Source organism: Talpa europaea, assembly GCF_964194135.1.
Source record: "Talpa europaea genome assembly, chromosome: 1".
Lineage (NCBI taxonomy): Eukaryota > Metazoa > Chordata > Mammalia > Eulipotyphla > Talpidae > Talpa > Talpa europaea.
This window is the reverse complement of record NC_140073.1, coordinates 131122428-131140733: the sequence shown is the minus strand read 5'-3', so window position 1 is coordinate 131140733 and position 18306 is coordinate 131122428. Positions and strand designations below refer to the sequence as shown.

The window sequence follows — 18306 nt, the reverse complement described above, 5'->3', positions numbered from 1 at the left end:
AGTTTTTATGTGACATCTTTAAATTTCTAAAAATTAGCAACAAATTTTTCAAAAATTCAACAGTGGAAGGCAACAGTGGGAGGCTCAAATAAAAACCTCTGTGATCCAAACATGTCTACCTGTGAGATGCCATGGGAGAAAATAAAAACAAACAAATGAAATAATCTCCAAGCAACAGTAAGGTAAAACTATGTTTTTATTCTATGAAAAATATCTTGAAAAAAGCATTTAAAGATAATCTAATTCCTAAAGATTTAGAATGAACAGACCATATAAAGAACAAACACAAAGGCACAAAAAAAGCATATTATTAGCAAAAAATAAAATTATGTTTACTATATGTACAGAAGCAGGTAAATATTATAAAAGAGCAAAAGAAAAGCCTAAAAAGGAAGTTTGGAAACACAATTTAAATAACATAAAACATTTTAAATTTTTCAAGATTTAACTTAGAAACTAGACTCCCAATTTAAATTTTCAAGTCAAACTATACATTAGTGTCAAGGGCAGCTTGAAAAGGGAAGGGTGAAAGTATAAAAATAATGTTAACCTCTAAATCATGTTATAGACCAGTGTTACCTCAATTTTAAAAAATTTAGAAAACAAACCAAAAAGTTACTATCTCATTAAGTGGGCCTAATGGTGGACTTATGAATAATTAAAACACAGAAAATTGCCTCCAGGTTTTATGAAATCTAAGTCTAAACAGAGATACAGGGTCTTGCTGCTGAAAAGCATGATCTTCAGATTCAGGAGAGGAGGCACACCGCACATGTTCCTGGGATTGCTTAGCGTGAGTGCATTACACCCTGAACCTCAACCTATTGGGTTTTTTTAGGAGTCAGGTCACAAAAATCTCCACCAGTGTCCTTTAATTAAGGGCCACTGACATTTCCTGCATACCACCCTGTAGCTCTGATTCTGCCCTATAAAATCACCCACAGTAAGCCAGAGTGGAATTACAGCAAATGCTCGCAGGAACCCAGAGTGAGGGAGGACTCAGCCCTTTAGGAAGGGGTGGGGGTTTGAGGTTTTCTTGACATTTACTGTTTCCCAATATTTTGACAACATTCATTTATTCTGAAGCCTCAAGGAGGCTTTTATCTCCTTCTCCCCTCTTGTGCTTTATGAAATCTCTAGTCCACCATTAACCCTATGTTCAAGGCTAAAGTTTTGGAATTACGTCCTTAATTAAAAAAAAAACAACAATTTGAAGGGAAATAAATGATTCTGGGTGGAAAGCAGATGAGAGATATGTGAAAAACATTCTGCAGATGTTTTTAAATTTTTCTGTGCTATATTTCTTTTTAACTATACATTTTATATCAATTATAAGTTTTCTTACACTTTAATACTGAATTAAAAATACAAATAAAATCATGCCTATAGCTATAAATCTTTAATTATATCCTAAAGGCAGAAATTTGGTCTTGAATTTACATATAAATTGTTATATTAATTCCTATTCTTTCCCATGCAAAAAAAAAAAATTAAAAAGCAAACAACCTATATCTTAAGCAAATAAATTAAGCATAGTGTTAGACAACTAAACAATATGGTCAATTAAGAGGGAAGAAGAGTTTTTTCCTCAGTGTGAAAGTAGGTTGTGGCATCTGTTTCCCCATATTTTTCTTGTCATCCTTATTGCTCACTTCATAGTTGACTCCGGTGAGGATGGTAAGAATATCTTCACCCCTGAAAAACAATATTGTGATCAACTATGGGAGGCAATCAATGGGTTAAATACTTTCATCTGCTGTGCTCAGTGTTTCCCTCAAAACATCAGGTATTTGAAACAGTAAGTTGCTAAATGAAGACCAAACACAGTTTTTTAGGTAATGGGATTGTCTCAGAGCTTAATTTATCTTTGGTTTACTCAGGATCTCTATCAGAAACCTGTGTCAACATCAGGTTTGGTTTCTTTCCCTCCTGACCTGTTTCTAATTCACTGTGATTTATATATTAAGTCACTTGCACCTATAATCACCTCAGTTCCTCCCCAAATCTGGCATTGCTTCTGCGGTTTTATCTATGATGTAATCAAACTGCAGGCAAGTGAAAACCTAATGTCTCCTGCAGTCGCCCCACTTCCTCCTCATCAGCTTCTCCTCAGTTTAGTTGGTCAGTCTGTTCCTCCACCATGTAGTTAGGCTCAGAACCTTGCTGAATTCTCTCATTCTCAGTCTGAGTTACAAAATGAAAACAATAGGGCTAATGTTATGATTCACTCCTTTATCTGCCCTGGGCAATGTTCACTCTTCATACACTTAAAACATAATGATCAAATAAGATTTACTCCAGAGATGCAAGGATAAGGATGTTTCAACATATGCAAGTCAGTGAAAAGGACAAAAGTTATGGTCATCCCAATAGATGCAGAAAAAGCACTGGACAAGATTAAACAACCCAAAAAAATCAACATTCATTTGTGATTGAAAAAATGGGTATAGAAGGAATGTATCACAACAGAATAAAGGCCATGAATGACAAACCTACAGTCAGTGTCATACCCAAAGATAAACTGAAATCTGGTCTCTCACATCAGGAACAAGACAAGGATGCACTCTTTGTTGGAAGTCCTAATAAGAGTAATTAGCCAAGAAAAGGAAATAAAATTGGAAAAGAGGAATCAAAACTATCACTACTTGTAGGTGATGATAATATCCATAGAAAAATCCCAAGGATTGCAATAAAAAGCTATCAGAAATAACAAATGAATACAGTAAAGTGGCAGGTTACAAAGTTAATATATAAAACTTTGTTGCATTTCTGGGCCTCCCTGGTGGAGCAGTGGTTGAGTGCTGGGTTGTGAAGCTGCTCGCAGCCTCTGCAGTGCCAGTTTGATCCCCGGCTGCTCCCGGGCCACCGAAAGAGGGTCCCACATGGCACGCAGACCTCTCCTGCCGCCCGCTGCTCCCCTCAGCAGTGTGCTTTGGTCCTTCTGCCTGCTCTGCTCCCTGCTCTGGCTCTGGTGAATTCTCTTGCCCTCCTGTGCTTCTGACTGTACCCAGTGCTTGTATAAATAAATAAAATAAATCTTTAAAAAAAAAAAAAACTTTGTTGCATTTCTATGTGCAAATACCAAATTAGCAAAAAGAGAAATCAGGAAAACAATCCCACTTAAAATCACATCAAAAAGAATTAAATACCTTGGAATAAATTTGACCAAAAAAGTGAAAGGCCTGTGCTCTGAAAACTTAGATAGTACTGAAAGAAATAGAAGACACAAGGAAAGGTAAAGCTCTTACATGATCCTGGTTGGAAGAATTAACAACATTAAAATTGCTACAGTATCTATAACAACACAGAGGATCAATGCAATTTCTATCAAAATCCCATCAGCATTCTTCACATAAGTAGAACCAAAACAATCACAAAATTTATATGTAGCTAGAAAAAAAAAAAACCTGAATAACAAAACCACTCCTGAGGGGATTAAAAAAAAAAAAAAGAACAATATTGAAGGTATCAAGTTCAATAATTTCAAACTATACTATAAAGTAATGGTAATCAAAACAGCATGATATGGTGGGGGTAAAGGGAGAATAGAGACACACATCAATGGAATAGAATTGAGAGCCCAGAAAAAACACATATAGACAATTTATTTATGACAAAGGAACCAAGAACTTATAATGGAGCAAGGAAAGTATGTTCAATAAATGGTGTTGGGTAAGCTGGACAGCCACATGAAAAAGAATAAAATTAGACCTAATACCATTTACAAAAACTGAATTCAAAATTGATTGAAGACTTGCATGTAAGATTGGAAATTATAAACACATAAAAGAAAACATAGGCAAAGTGCTTCTCAACATTGGCCTTTGAGATATGTTTGAGGACCTGACTACAACAGCAAGGGAAACAAAAACAAAAGTAAGCAAATGGGACTACGTCAAGCTTAAAAGCTTCTGCACAGAAAAAGAAACAGTCATCAAAGTATAAACATACCCAACTGAATGGGAGAAGACATTTATAAATCATACATCTGAAAGGAGTTAACATCCAAAATATATAAAGAATTCTATAAAACTCAACAACAAAATAACTACCCAATTAAAAATAAAAAGGTTCCAAGATCTGAATAGACACTTCTCCAAAGAAGACTATATATAGACAGCTAACAGGCTCCTGAAAAGGTGTTCACTGTCTCTTTATTATTAGGGAAGTGCAAATCAAAATATCAGGAAATAGCACCTCACACCTATGAGAATGGTTATGATCAAAAGACAAGAAACAGGACCTCCCTGTTGGCGCAAGGGATAAGATGCAACCTATGAAGCTATTTGCAGCCACTGCAGCATGAATTTGATCCCCTCGCCAGCCAGGGAGCAACCCACATGCATAAATAAATAAATCTTAAAAAAAAAAAAAAGGCAAGAAACAACAAATTTTTTTTAAGTAGATAAGTTTTATCTATTTTTTTAAAGATTTATTTATTTAATTATTTATACAAGCAGTGGGTACAGTCAGAAGCACAGGAGGGTGAGAGAATTCACCAGAGACAGAGCGGGGAACAGAACAGGCAGACCAATGAAATACACTGCTGAGGGGAGCAGTGAGAGCAGCAGAAGAGGTCTGCGCGCCATGTGGGACTCTCGCCGCCATGTGGGACCCTCGCCAGTGGCCGGGGAACGGGGACTAAACCGGTGCTGCAGAGGCTGCGGGTAGCTTCGCAGCCCAGCACCCAACTGCTGCGCCACTGGGGAGGCCCAAGTTTTATCTGATTTTTTAAAGATTTATTTATTTATGCATACAAGAACTGGGGTACAGGCCAGAGGTATGGTGTGTGAGAGGATTCACCAGAAACAGAGTGAGGAACAGGCAGATTGACTGAAATACACTGCCCAGGGGAGCAGCGGATGAGTCAGGAAAGGGCTGCTGCACCATGTGGGTTGCTCCCTGGCCAGGGGTCAAACTCATGCTTCCAGTGACTGTGTGACTGTGAAGACACTGTGAAGACACAGTGACTGTGGCTTCATAGTTTGCGTCTTAACCCCTTGCACGATCAGGGAGGCCCAAGAAACAACAAATGTTGGAAAGAATGTGAAGAAAAGGAAGCCCTTGCACATTGTTGGTAGGAAAATAAATTGATGCAGCTACTATGGAAAGCAGTATGGAGAGTCCTCAAAAAGTTAAAATAGATGATCCAGTTATCCCCCTTCTGGGTATTTGCCCAAAGAATATAAAAACATTTGAAAAGATATATGCGTCCCCATGTTCTTTGTGGCATTATTTACAATAGCCAAGAGTTGCAAATAAACTAAGCTTGAGAAAAACAAATCCTATATGATTTCACTCATTTGTGGGATATAAAAAACAAAAAAACAAAAAAAATGAATGAACTATTAATAACTAAAACACTTTTAGACTATAAGCCCAAATTAGAAGAGGGGAGAAAAAGAATGGGTTAATCAGGTAAAAGAGGTCCTTAATCAGGTAAAAGAGGTCAATGTATGACATAGTATAGAATTACAGTCTAATGCTAAATTTAATGTTGTGTATACAGAAATCGACTATAATGATCATATCTGAAACTTGTGTAATGTCATAATGCAATGTTACTTCAAAAAAATTTTTTAAATAAAAACAAAAAGCATGAGAAATAATTTAGCATAACGTAGAAAATTCCTTGCTTTTCATCGGTCAGTGTGTGTCGCCTTGAGTGAACTCTAACAAATGAAGCCATCATTTAACTAAAAGAAGCATAGAATATAGTAAATGAGTAAAGAATATTTTGCTACATATTTTGGCTCTGAATCAGGCTAAACTGGTGGTGTAAAGGGTTTCTACTCATCAGCACTTACCTCCCACTATCCACTAAGAGGATTTGAAGTTGATTAGCTATTATAGAACTTTGGACAGAGTTGGAGGATTTTAAATATTGAAATGGTTTATTGCCTTCTTCGAAGATTTCTAGAACTAGTTGAGTTGGCTTAATCGTGTTTCTGCCTAAAGACAAAGCTGGACTATATGACTTTACTTCATTCTCAACTCTGTAATATGATTCTCCTCTGAGGCAGGATGAAAGAAACTGCTCAATAAATATCTTGGTTTTCCCATCTATGAACTAAAGATGTTAGTATAGGCCACATCTCCCACTTTGCAACTGCCCTGGGAAGTACAGCCATGTGATCTACCACTAGCCATTTAGAGGAGAATGAAGGGTTGAGTAGACAAAATTACCTAGGACATCGTTCTCTCAGGCTCTGACAAAGTGACTGGATATACCAGGTCCCCTCCATAGGGTTTCGGTAGGAAACACAGTTGTTCACAGTGGCCATCCCCAGCAGAAAGTCAGCTTCATCTGGGATATATCTCATCTGAAGTGATGAATCCATTTCTAAATAGCCTTCATTCTGTTCAGAGTCAGTCTCAACAACTATACCTTTCTGGTAGTTTTCTCCTTGACAAGCCTGAATAAAAAAGATTTTGGGTTTGCCTGCAAGGGAAGGGCATTTGGAACCAGTGAAGTAAGAGATCAGATCACAGATGGAGGCTTCCTGCCCATCACAGCCATAGATGATGCCTTTGTCTCCATGTGAGAGGATGCAGCAAACGAAGCAGTCCTTGCTAGTGTGATCCATGAGTTGGTAGGTTTTCAGAGTTTCACAGATTTTCTCTGCTGTGTAGTCATTGTATATAATTACCTCAAAATGAAGATGATTAAAGGTCTCCTCCAAAGCCACTGAAAGTAAAATTTAAAAAGTTATATTACATCAATGATTTCCAGACCACAGCCCAGAGCTTGCAAGAACAGTGGGTTTAATATAGATCAGAAGACAATTTGAACCAGAATTTAAGAACAGGACCCCGATATTAGTGGCTTCGTTCCACAGGCTTCTAGTATTTACTGCCACTAGCTGAAAACATTCCCCAGTCCTGAGGCAAATGAGAAAGATGACAGGACTGTTGCTGGCCCACTGTCTTTTCTCAACTGGTCTGCAAGTTGGGTAAGCTACTATTTGGACTTAATAGCAAATCAATCTAAATATAAAAGATCATTTTATTACTTACATAATCAGGATAAAAGCAAAAAAAAAAATTTAGGAAAAGAGCAGGATTAAAAGTTATTTTATGGGCCTCCCCGATGGCGCAGCGATTAAGCACTGGGTTGCAAAGCTGCCCGCAGCCTCTGCAGTGTTCGATCCCCGGCTGCTCCCCGGCCCTGGAGGAGGGTCTCACATGGTGTGCAGACCTCTCCTGTTGCCTGCTGCTCCCCTCAGCAGTGTACTTTGGTCCCTCTGCCTGCTCTGCTCCCTTGCTCTGGCTGTGGTGAATTCTCTCACCCTCCCAAGCTTCTGACTGTATCCAGTGCTTTTATAAATAAATAAAAATAAATCTTAAAAAAAAAGTTATTTTATCCTGACGTCTCTCAAAAATATTTATATTTACCAAAATATATGATATAAATCTTTAAAAAGTCAAATAGCTATCCCCTCTACCACTCTCTGTTAACCAGTCATGTCCCATGAAGGTAACTACTTTCAAATTTTAACTACATATTTTTTATTAGCCTCATTCATTTTGTAATGAATTTGAGTATGTTGCTATTTATTCACTTATAAAATTTAAACTTTCATAATGAGTTCTTATATTGGAGGATGAGCATTTGGACCTCTTAGACAATTACTTATGATTTTTAATAGAATCAATAGTAATATTTGTATTATTAATACTATATAAACATTACATTCTTTAACATGCTTCCTTTCTATTAATTTTTTTCTTTCCTGGAATTAGGGATGGCATAATTTTTTTCATTCACTTTGTTTTTTGGTTGTTTTTTTTAAAGATTTATTTATGTTTGTACAAACCAGGGTACAGGCCAGATGCACGAGAGGGTGAGAGGATTCACCAGAGACAGAGTGGGGAACAGAACAGGTAGACTGACTGAAATACTCTGCTGAGGGGAGCAGTGGGCAAGACAGGAGAGGTCTGCTTCGCCATATGGTATTCTCTCAGGCTGGCCAGGATTGAACCCGTGCTGCAGAGGCTGCGGACAGCTTCACAGCACGGCGCTCAACCCCCTGTACCAGTGGGGAGGCCCCAATTTTTTTTTAAAGGAAGAATTTATTTTATTTTATTTTTTACTTTTTTAGCGTATTAGAACTGGGGTATAGGCCAGAGGTTAGGGATTGAACTCAGGCCTTAGCAGTGATAGCACTAAGACTTAACCCCTCAGCCACCAGAGAAGCCCCATACATTATTATTACCTACAGTCACCATGCTGTGACTAGTGCTTTAGATTTAATCATATTGCATAACTGCAAATTTGGACCCTTTAACCAAAAGACCAGAAATACAAGCAAGCATTATTTTAATAAAAATGCTTTAATAGCAAATGAATGGATATCAAAGGCCTGAAACCTTTTCTTTAGGACCAAGATGTATGTAATCAATGATGCAGTCATTTAAAAAGCTCTGTGCTTTTTTAAATCTTAGAATGGATTGGCTTAATGAATTTTTTTTCAAACAGATTTTAAAAAATAAAACTCTAGGGCCTCCCCGGTGGCGCAGGCGGTTGAGTGCCGCGCTGTGAAGCTGTCCACAGCCTCTGCAGCGCCGGTTCGATCCCAGCCGGCCGGTGAGGGTCCCACATGGCAAAGCAGACCTCTCCTGTCTTGCCCGCTGCTCCCTTCAGCAGTGTATTTCGGTCCATCTACCTGTTCTGTTCCCCGCTCTGTCTCTGGTGAATCCTTTCACCCTCCTGTGCATCTGGCCTGTACCCCATTTCTTGTATAAATAAATAAATAAATATTTTTAAAAAATTTTTAAAAATTGAAAAAAAAATAAAACTCTTAACAGGGTCCAATAGCAGAGTGCTGATGATTCGAATCAATCTACATTAATTTTCTGAACTTTACTCAATTAAAAAAAATTAGTCATGAACTGATGTGACTCATAAACACCATTTTCCAAAGTTCTTCAATCAAATAAATATTCTTAAGATCACAAATGCTGAATTTGGTTCGTTCTACTCTTACTTTTAATTGTAGGCATATTTATGTTCACATCCTGCAAATTACTTTTTCGTTTAACTTTTAAGCACTCAGTCTTAGCCTAAATACGTCGAGCAAAAGAATTTCTGGCTAATCTAACATTTGAAAATGCTATTTCTGTTATGATCTCACAATTTCTGCTGCCTTCATAGCCCAACTTTTATAAATGCAACTTCTTTACGTGTCTTGAAACCAAGGCAGTGTTTCTGGCTAGTACCTAATACATTCCATAGCAGTACTCCTATTAATTAAATTAAAAACAAAGCCCATTGCTGCTTTTAATTATGTCTTTTAGTAAAAGTTGATATTTTCTTTATATATGCATTGCTTTGATTTGATTTTAAAAGTTAATTACAGTTAATACAGAAACTAGCAAATATGTAAAAAATGTTCACCTCTTCAGGGAAATGTAGTTAAATCCTTTTTTTTTTTTAAACGTGGCTCTGTTGGTATGGTTTTTGTTTTGTCCTTTTTGATTAAAACATAGTTATCAGGAAGACTATACTTCTGTCTTTTGGGTTCTACTGTACCTGCATCCAATTTTGTTCCAGTCCTATCCTTCATCTTATAAAGTTTGGGCACATCCTCACGTGCTTGGCTGAAGTCATAATTGTTAAAGATCAAACAGTATCCCCGAGGTTTGCTTTTCATTTGGTAAATTTTGTCTGATGTCTGAAAAAAATAAAAATCCAACCCAGGAGTTAACCTGCGGGTCAAAAACTTGAGATGTGAACAAACAACACTAGTGAGAGGTGGAGCGGCCCCGACACGGGACTGGGCACAGGTACACTTCCCACGACCTCCACCGGGACGTTGTTCCCCTGAGGAACAAGTTTCCACCTGGGCCCTCACACAGGCTCCTCAGAGCTCTCCCCACAGTCGGTGTGTAAAGTCAGTAGCCCAGACTTCGGCCTCTGGAGCACTTTGAACTTAATGTTGTTGTCATTATTTATCATCGTTTCTGCTCACAGCAGATAACATCGGTGAACTCTGAATATGTAAGAGATCTTCAGGAATTGCTGAATGAATGAATGAATGTCTTAGAGCACAAAGCCAGGCTGTCTTCCCAGGACCTTCGTGCTTCCCTTGGCTATCTACAACTCACCCATGCTTCTGGGCTGCCCGTGGAGGGCCTCTCCATCACACATGGCATGGGAGCCCAGGATTGTTAAAGTTGAGGGCTTAATCTGGCTCTCAGGACCACACTGACAGGTGAGAGCTTGGTCAGTGTGGCTTGTATGCAGTTTACAGTATTCGGATCTAGTGCCTGACAGTATCAGCCAGAGATAGCCTAGTACTCCTGAATTTCCCAGGGCTGTTTTGATGCTGAGATATTCAGCATTTACTAGGAAATCTCTGCAACTCTTAAGGTAAGGCCAGATGCTTGACTCCAGTACTTAATAACCTTCAGACTTTAGGCAAGTTACCTAATTTCTCTTTCACTCTGTACCATTAGCTGTTGGGTAGATAGAGCACTTAACTGGACCACGTGACTTCACTGAGCCCTTCATTTTCAGACTGAGAGAGGAATAAGGAGCTGATGAGTTGTAATGTGATTGGTACATAAACAGTGATTAAGTCTTTAAGGGAAGTCTTGTGCTGACTCACGGTGACAAGAATATAGAGACAGCCCAATGATGAACATTTGCAGTTTATACCTACCTAATCACAAAGGAGAACGTTTAAAAATGTTAAACTAAAAGAAAAGGCCCTGCTTTCCAGTTCTTCTAGACACTCCCCCAAATCCCTCTTCCATTTAGGCTGATGCAGTTGCTGAAAAAGTTACCTAGGAGGTTTCTCACCCTCCTGTCCTCTAACTTGGCCAATTCCATGGTGTTTGGCTTTAAAATAAAAATTGAGGAAACCTTAGGATACCTAAGAGGTCACTTTTTTTAAATTAAAAAGTCACACATTAAACTTGTGATTTTTTTTTTTTTGGCTCTCAAAATGTTTAAATAGCTCCTTCCCCTTATTAGCTAATCTGTAAGCTAAAAAAGATAAGGAACACAATGACTAGAATATTCAATGCCAAGAAAAAAGATATTCAGAATTTCCGCATACCTGTGTGTCACTGTCCTGTTGTCCCGGAGAGTCGGACATTGCCGGTATTGCAAAGGACCCCTGTCCTGGGAGCAACTGGGGTTCCTCTAGAATGAGGCATGACAGGGAAATTACTTCGGTAAAGAAGCAAGTAACATAGAGGTTTAGAATATGTCATCCCAAAATAGGCTACTTTGTATTTTGGATTTTTAAAAAGATTTATTTATTTATGCATTCAAGAACTGTGGTGTAAGCCAGAGGTGCAGGGGGTGAGAGGATTCACCAGAGACAGAATGGGGAACAGAACAGGCAGATCTACTGAAATACACTGCTGAGGGGAGCAGTGGGAGAGGCAGGAGAGGTCTGCTGTGCCACGTGGGTTGCTCCCTGGCCAGCCAGGCAGGACGAACTGGTGCTGCAGTGGCTGGTGATAGCTTGATAGCACTGTCTTTAACCCCTGCACCACCAGGGAGACCCCTACTTTGTATTTTGAATTAGAAGTACTTGAGAAACAACCAATGCAAGAAGGACACACACACTTCCCCCCTCTATTACCCCAAAGCAGAATAAATTAGGGTACCTCTTGAGAGTACCCTCTGTCTTCCAGGAGGGTAGAAGTCATCCTTATCACCAGAGATAGGGAATTAAGGGCTAAGAAGGCTACATAAACAAACCTTGTTACTCTCCAGTAATTTATTACCCCAAGCCCAAACCCTTTGGGAACACATAAATTTGTTCCTTTGTATAAAAGGTATAAAAGCATGCCTTGGTCACTTCTTGGAGTCTCATATTTTGGGGGACTTTCTTACCCACAAAATTAAATCTTGTCTTATGTCCATTTAATTATTAGACAAAGAACTGAAAGAAAGGAAAAGTGTTTTGCCAAAGAAACAGGTAGCACCTAGAACAACAAAAGGTCCCTTTCAAATGAAAATTCACAGACTGCCTTGAACATAACATCCTTGCAGTCCACAGGGATTCTGCAGGCAGGACAACTGACACACTTCTGGACACACTTCTGGACACACAACTGACACACTTCTGGACACAAAGTTTCTTTTGTCTCATAACTTTATGTCCCTCCACCACTTAAAAAAAAATAGTAGTAGCTCAGAATGAATTTTTGATTTAAAACTACCCAACTTCTTAAAGCCTTGGCCTAAGGAGTAAAAGGATAACTATAGGGTCATTTCTCAGAGTTAATTTTTAACAAAAGCTGATCCAAGGTCTGTTACACACACACACACAACCAGGGTGAAGATACAACCCAAAAATATTAACATTATTATGTGGGTCATGTGTTTACTGGGGTTCAAAAAATTTCTCTGAATTTAAAATCACTTTCAGGGATAATATATAATTTTTATAAACAGTACATCTTATTAAAATGTTGAAGGAGGGGCCTCCCTGGTGGCACAAGTGGTTAAAACTCAGCACTAAGAAGATACCCACAGTCACTGCAGTACAAGTTCGATCCTCCTGGCCAGGGCGCCAACCCACATGGCACAGTAGACCTCTCCTGACTTGCCCACTGCTTCCCTCAGCAGTGTATTTCAGTCAATCTGCCTGTTCTGTTCCCCACTCTGTCTCTGGTGAATCCTCTCACACCCCACACCTCTGGCTTGTACCCCAGTTCTTGTATGCATAAATAAATAAATCTTTAAAAAATAAAATAAAATTTTGAAGGAGATCCTTGACAGTCCCTTCTTGCTCAGCCTAGCTCACAAGTAGAAAAAAAGACAGAGGACTGGCTCTAGCTCCTTCTCTGAGGGAAGAAGTGTGATTTACTAGAGCATCCCAAAGGGCAGGGCAGGCGGATTGCAGGGAGGCATCCCCTTGGGGGATGGGGAGTCTGGTATTTGCGGGGGATGAAGAGGAAGTGCTCACACTTGGTCAAGAGAACCCTGACATGAAAGATAGAGCCAAATTGTTCTTGTTAAAGAAGAAATTAACTTAAATAAGGAAGTTCTGAGATTTTGAACCCACCGGCTGGTACATCACACAGGTGGCACATATCAAGAAAAAGAAAACATCGGAAGCTATTTACAAATGTCTCGGGAAAAAGTATTGAGGGTCAACAGCAGAGCCCATCACCGTATCTGACGGTGACTCCTGCTCTGTGGGCCATGGCTGTTTAGGTGCCTGTGACTTTCCAGATATGAGCAATGTTGGATAATGACAGGGATCTAAAAAAAAAAAGAAAGAAAAGAAAAAGAAAACACAGGAAAAAAATAAAGCCTTATTACTAATCAATTCCACACCTATTTTAAACTTGCTGGCCTGGGACTTTGGGGTCTGTGCCTTTTGACAACTCATTTTTTATCTTTCAATGAGTAGAGAAGGTGCTCACAAAACCATTTCAAAGTGAATGAACTAAGTAAACTTGAAAACATATCTCCAAGTATTACCATTTGAAAGTTCATCTGGGTTTCTTTCAAGACTCATTCTTGCATCTGAATTAAAGAAACACACATACTTGATTAGAAACATCTATGCACAAAGGAATTTGTGGGTTTAAGAAAACATGCTGCTAAGCCACAGCTATCAGGTCATATCTACCTTCACTCAGTTCTTCATAATTATTGATTATCTTCAACAAGCTCTTGTCGATACGGTCACAGATAAATTTTAAGTAGTCCAAGTTTCTGTTCCCTAAGATGACCCTTTTTTCCATTTCTATGAAAACATCAAACAGATTCTAGAGAGAGGAGAAATAAAGTTGTAAGATTGGATTGAGTCATGGCTTTTTAGATTTTTTTTTAAACTGGTACTTCCTCTAAACCAAGGGCCCATGCCAGCTTCCCATGTGTAGGGTAAGGTAAAAGTATCAGGCTTTTCTGCCCTCCCGCCATCAGGATAGATGACGGAACCCTGCGGTCCTGAATGCATGCCTGATGGCGGGCACCTGGAGTAGGGTGTGGGCAGAGGTAGATGGGATTCACCTGGGCTGAGACTGGGCTTTTAAGGGCGGCGTCATGGGGACGCCAGCAGGAGCAGAGAAGCCGAGAGAAGAAGAAGAGAAGCAGAGAGAACACCACAGAGCCCAGACAGAGTGAGGATTTGCTGGGGCTGGGAGGACTGCCAGGCTCCCGGCCCCCCAGCACCACTGCCTGCCATATGCCTGGTAAATCTAAATAAAAAGCCTGCAAAACGCACCGAGGACTCACTCTGACTCCCCCTTTACCTGGTCTGCGGGATCATAGAAAACCTGCATTGTGGCCCATTCCTGCCCCTACACCATGTCAACCCTTGAGAGAGGTTATCCTGGTCTTATAAAGCCAACAGGCTATTAGGGAAGCAATTCCATGTTTTCTGGCCCAGAAAAATGGAATTAAAAAGACAGAGGAGAAGCCATATCAGATATCAACCGGTCCCCAGGCCCTAAGTTCTGAGCTGAAACAGTTGCAGACACCTTATGTAAAGACTGTGAAACGGCCCAACAGAGAGGGCTGAGTATCCATGGTGGTCACCATGGTGACAGCCCTGCGGCTGCCTCACACTCAGCATTGCCTCTGGCATCAGGTCCTCTTCAAGACCTGAGTCCCACCTCACACACACACACACACACACACGTATACAAACACACTACACACACACACATATACAAAAAAAAATTCCCAGTCCTGGGTTGTTTCAGAGACTACAGAGTGGGAAAAACATCTCAGAACCATCTCTGTCTTTCCTTTTCTGTGGGGTCCCAGGGGGTTGTGCCCCCACAACCAGCCTTCTCCCCTGGCTCCTGGTAATGTGTGAGCAGCACTTCACAGTTCAGAGAGGAATCATATCTTTTTTTTTTTTTTTTAAGATTTATTTATTTATTTATACAAGCACTGGGTACAGTCAGAAGCGCGAGAGAATTCACCAGAGCCAGAGCGGGGAGCAGAGCAGGCAGAAGGACCGAAGTACACTGCTGAGGGGAGCAGCAGGCGGCAGGAGAGGTCTGCACACCATGTGGGACCCTCGCCCGGTGGCCGGGGAGCAGCTGGGAATCGAACCGGTGCTGCAGAGGCTGCGGGCAGCTTCGCAACCCAGCGCTCAACCGCTGCGCCACCGGGGAGGCCCCAGGAATCATATCTTTAACATTCATACCTGACAACTTTCTTCTCCCCTGGTTAAAAAGTGAGATTTCGGGTTGCTGTTACTAGACAGGCTTCCATTGCCAGAAATCCCACTGGCTGACTCCAGGCTAAATCTTGGGAAGACACCAGAACTTACCATGTCATCATCCAGCTTACATTTTGGGATCTTCTCATGCAAAAAAAACTTAAATTCCTTCACTTTGGGGTCATCTAATCCTTCTGAAATCTGAAAAAGCATGACCCTGGGGTGGGAAACAGAGACACTTTAGAAATGTTTTCTTTATATATATATATATATATATATATATATATATATATATATATATATATATATATAAAGGTCAGGTTTATTAGGGAAGGGCTGAAACAGTTAAAGACACTTGCATAGACAGAAGCAGGCAGGAAGAGCTGCCCCAGAGGGTCAGGTTTGCCAAGAGAGGCCTGCATGGTTGCAGGTGGGTGGCCTTGACAGGTCACGGGCAGGCAGGAAGGCTGCTGCCCTGCAGAGGAGAGAGTTGGTGAAAAGAGACATGTATATAGTCACAGGTGGGCAGTGGGATTGCTGCTAGAAGTGCTTTCTAAAATAACTTCCCATTTGATATATGAAATGACAACAGACTCCATTCCAATGCCTTCCCTTTAAGTTACAGCCAGCAAATCACGTGATTTATGAATTGAGTCCTTGGAAAGGGAAATGCAGACAAACACAGAGAACAGACACAGACTGGAGAGACACATATGCCAGACAAGGAACACAAAGACTGACTTGACTCCTGCCAAAGCTGGGAGAGCATGAAGAGCATCTCCTTCAGAGTGTCCCAAAAGAAACAATCATGTTCACACCTTGATTTCAGATTTCTAGCCTCCAGAAGTACAAGCAAATAGACTTCTCTACATGTTAAGTCACCCAGTTTGTGCACTTTGTCATGGCAGCCCTAGGAAGCTAATACATCCAGACTACCTTTTGTCATTTAAAGTCAAAATGGTCAAACCTCAAGTATAGAAACATATGAGAGGGAATATGCCAAAATCTCAAGTGTCTAGATTACATGGCCCAGGGTATTAATAGCCAGCCCAGTAGAGGGATAATGGTCTTCAGCCTTGGCTGTGAGATCTTGATGTCCTACAGGCCAGTCATTGGCAAACAGCAGAGGAAATGAAATGGACCACAGTTAAGGCTTTAGTGGAAGTTTCCTGAAAGGAAAGCTAAAAATAACTTCAAGCAGAGTGTGATACCTGGGAAAATTGAAAGAGAAGTGTTTTCATTTTTAAAGATTTGTCTCAATCTCAAAAACATAACTGAACATGGCTTGTTATCACTTGCAGGTTACCTGCTCTCTCACAGGAAGGAGGAGGCTGAGCTGCAAGGCCTTTGGCAGGGCAGATGACCAGGTTACCACTGTTCATTCCGCAGTGCCCAGGGTCACAGAAGCTAGGCACTGTCAGGGAGGCCCAGCCTGGCCAATCAGAATGACTGGCAGCACATACCTTATTAACGAGCTTATAAAGCTAGTCTTTATATGTGGAATAAGAATTCCCATCATCATCCACGAGAATGTGGGAGGGAGATTTCTGGATGGAATGCTTTTAATAGACAAAGGAGACACATGATGTGGCCATCAGCAAAGCAGAGATAACATGATAATAAGACACATCACAGAAAGAAAGAGCTAGAAAATTTAGAAAATGTCTATTTTAATGCCTCAGCATATCTATAATGACTCACTTTGAAAAATGTCTTTTATAAATTTATGGTGTTTGCATTTTTTTCTGAATTATACACAAGGTCTATGAATTTTTTAATCTGGCCTCCGTGGCACATCTTTCCAGAGCCTCCAAAGTCACATCACACAGACGACCCGCAATCAGCACAACCTATAAAGACATGTCCATCCCCCCATAGTTCCCAGCCCCACCCTTTAGAGGCTCTCCCAACCTGTAGGCAGAGATCTGGGCCCTGCTGGGTATCTGAAGCTCCTGCTTCATCTCCTCCTTATCAGTGTTCAGATGTTTCTTCAGCAGATCCCATCTGTCAATTCGAAAAAGCAACTCCTTCAAGAAGGATAGGTTGCTTTCCTCCAACATTCTTTTTTCCTGGAGTCTCTGGAATAATGCCAAGGCATCCTTGATGGGTTCCTGCTTCTTTGGCGGGATGTAATCCAGGCTCAGGAACTTGAGGGAGGCCACCTCTTTGCTATCCAGCTCTTCCCCAATATTATAAAGACAACTGTTGAAATCATCCATGCTTGTCAAGCGTTAGGAGAATGTGGTTGTAACCTGCATTAAAATATAATGCTATGTTCAGATGAGAAAGAAAAGTATCATTTACTGGTGTGTTCCTTCATCAAATCAAATACCTGTATTTTATGTCCGACAGGGAATTTAAAAAAAAAAAGGCAAAGCAGGAGGCACTCCTACTCTCAAGTAGCTTGCTATATACGAAGACCAATATACAAACCAGCCAATGGTCACAGATCTGTGACCAGGCCACAGTAAGCAATATGAAGGAATATGAATTGTTCAAGTCAATTCAGGGAGGCACAAGTTCAGTGAAGTAACCACAAAGGACCTGGGAGGGGAAGTGGAGGGGGAGACAGACAAAGCTGTGAGCAAACAAGTTAAGGCGATTTATGGTGTGGGATCAAGAGGGGTTCTGATATCTTTAAGTTCCCCCTGTGTTTGCTAACATTCTTGGATGAAAAAAATCCTGTCATTCAGAGGTGGTGTTCAGGTGAACCAGGACAAAGATATTTCTCACATCTGACATTAAAATAGAAATATTTCTGATTTTCCCATTAAAGTAAGTTTTTTGATTATTGAAAAGTGGCCCAAAAGTCTTCAAATTTAGCCCTTCCTTCTAAAACACCTTTCCTCACCCCCATAATTATAGAAGCGGGGGGGGGGGTTGCAAAAATTGAAGCTATAGTAAATTATAACACAATCACAGTTATCATATGATAGACACACAGAGAAATACATTTATATAAAAACTGAAACTGGAAACAGGCTGCATATTCTGGTGTATGTATCTGGATTCCCCATATACATACTTTATATCTATAATGAACATTTACCCTATTATTAGTCTCCTTTGGCATATTTTTAACATTTCATATTTGTTATAATAAATTTTCTTTTTATATTCCCCATACAATTTCAACCCCCCCATTTTGACCCCAAACCCT

General features: G+C 40.1%; 1 protein-coding gene across 1 annotated transcript; it reads right to left on the bottom strand.

Moving 5' to 3' along the window:
- Positions 1 to 1559: 1559 nt before the first annotated feature.
- CASP8 (caspase 8) lies at positions 1560 to 17368 on the bottom strand (the record flags this gene model as incomplete). Its single annotated transcript, XM_084231591.1, has 8 exons — positions 1560 to 1695; positions 6187 to 6688; positions 9533 to 9674; positions 11064 to 11128; positions 13451 to 13495; positions 13602 to 13740; positions 15258 to 15363; positions 17058 to 17368. Coding segments are annotated over 8 exons (1446 nt in total), but the record flags the coding sequence as incomplete, so codon positions are not given.
- Positions 17369 to 18306: the final 938 nt, after the last annotated feature.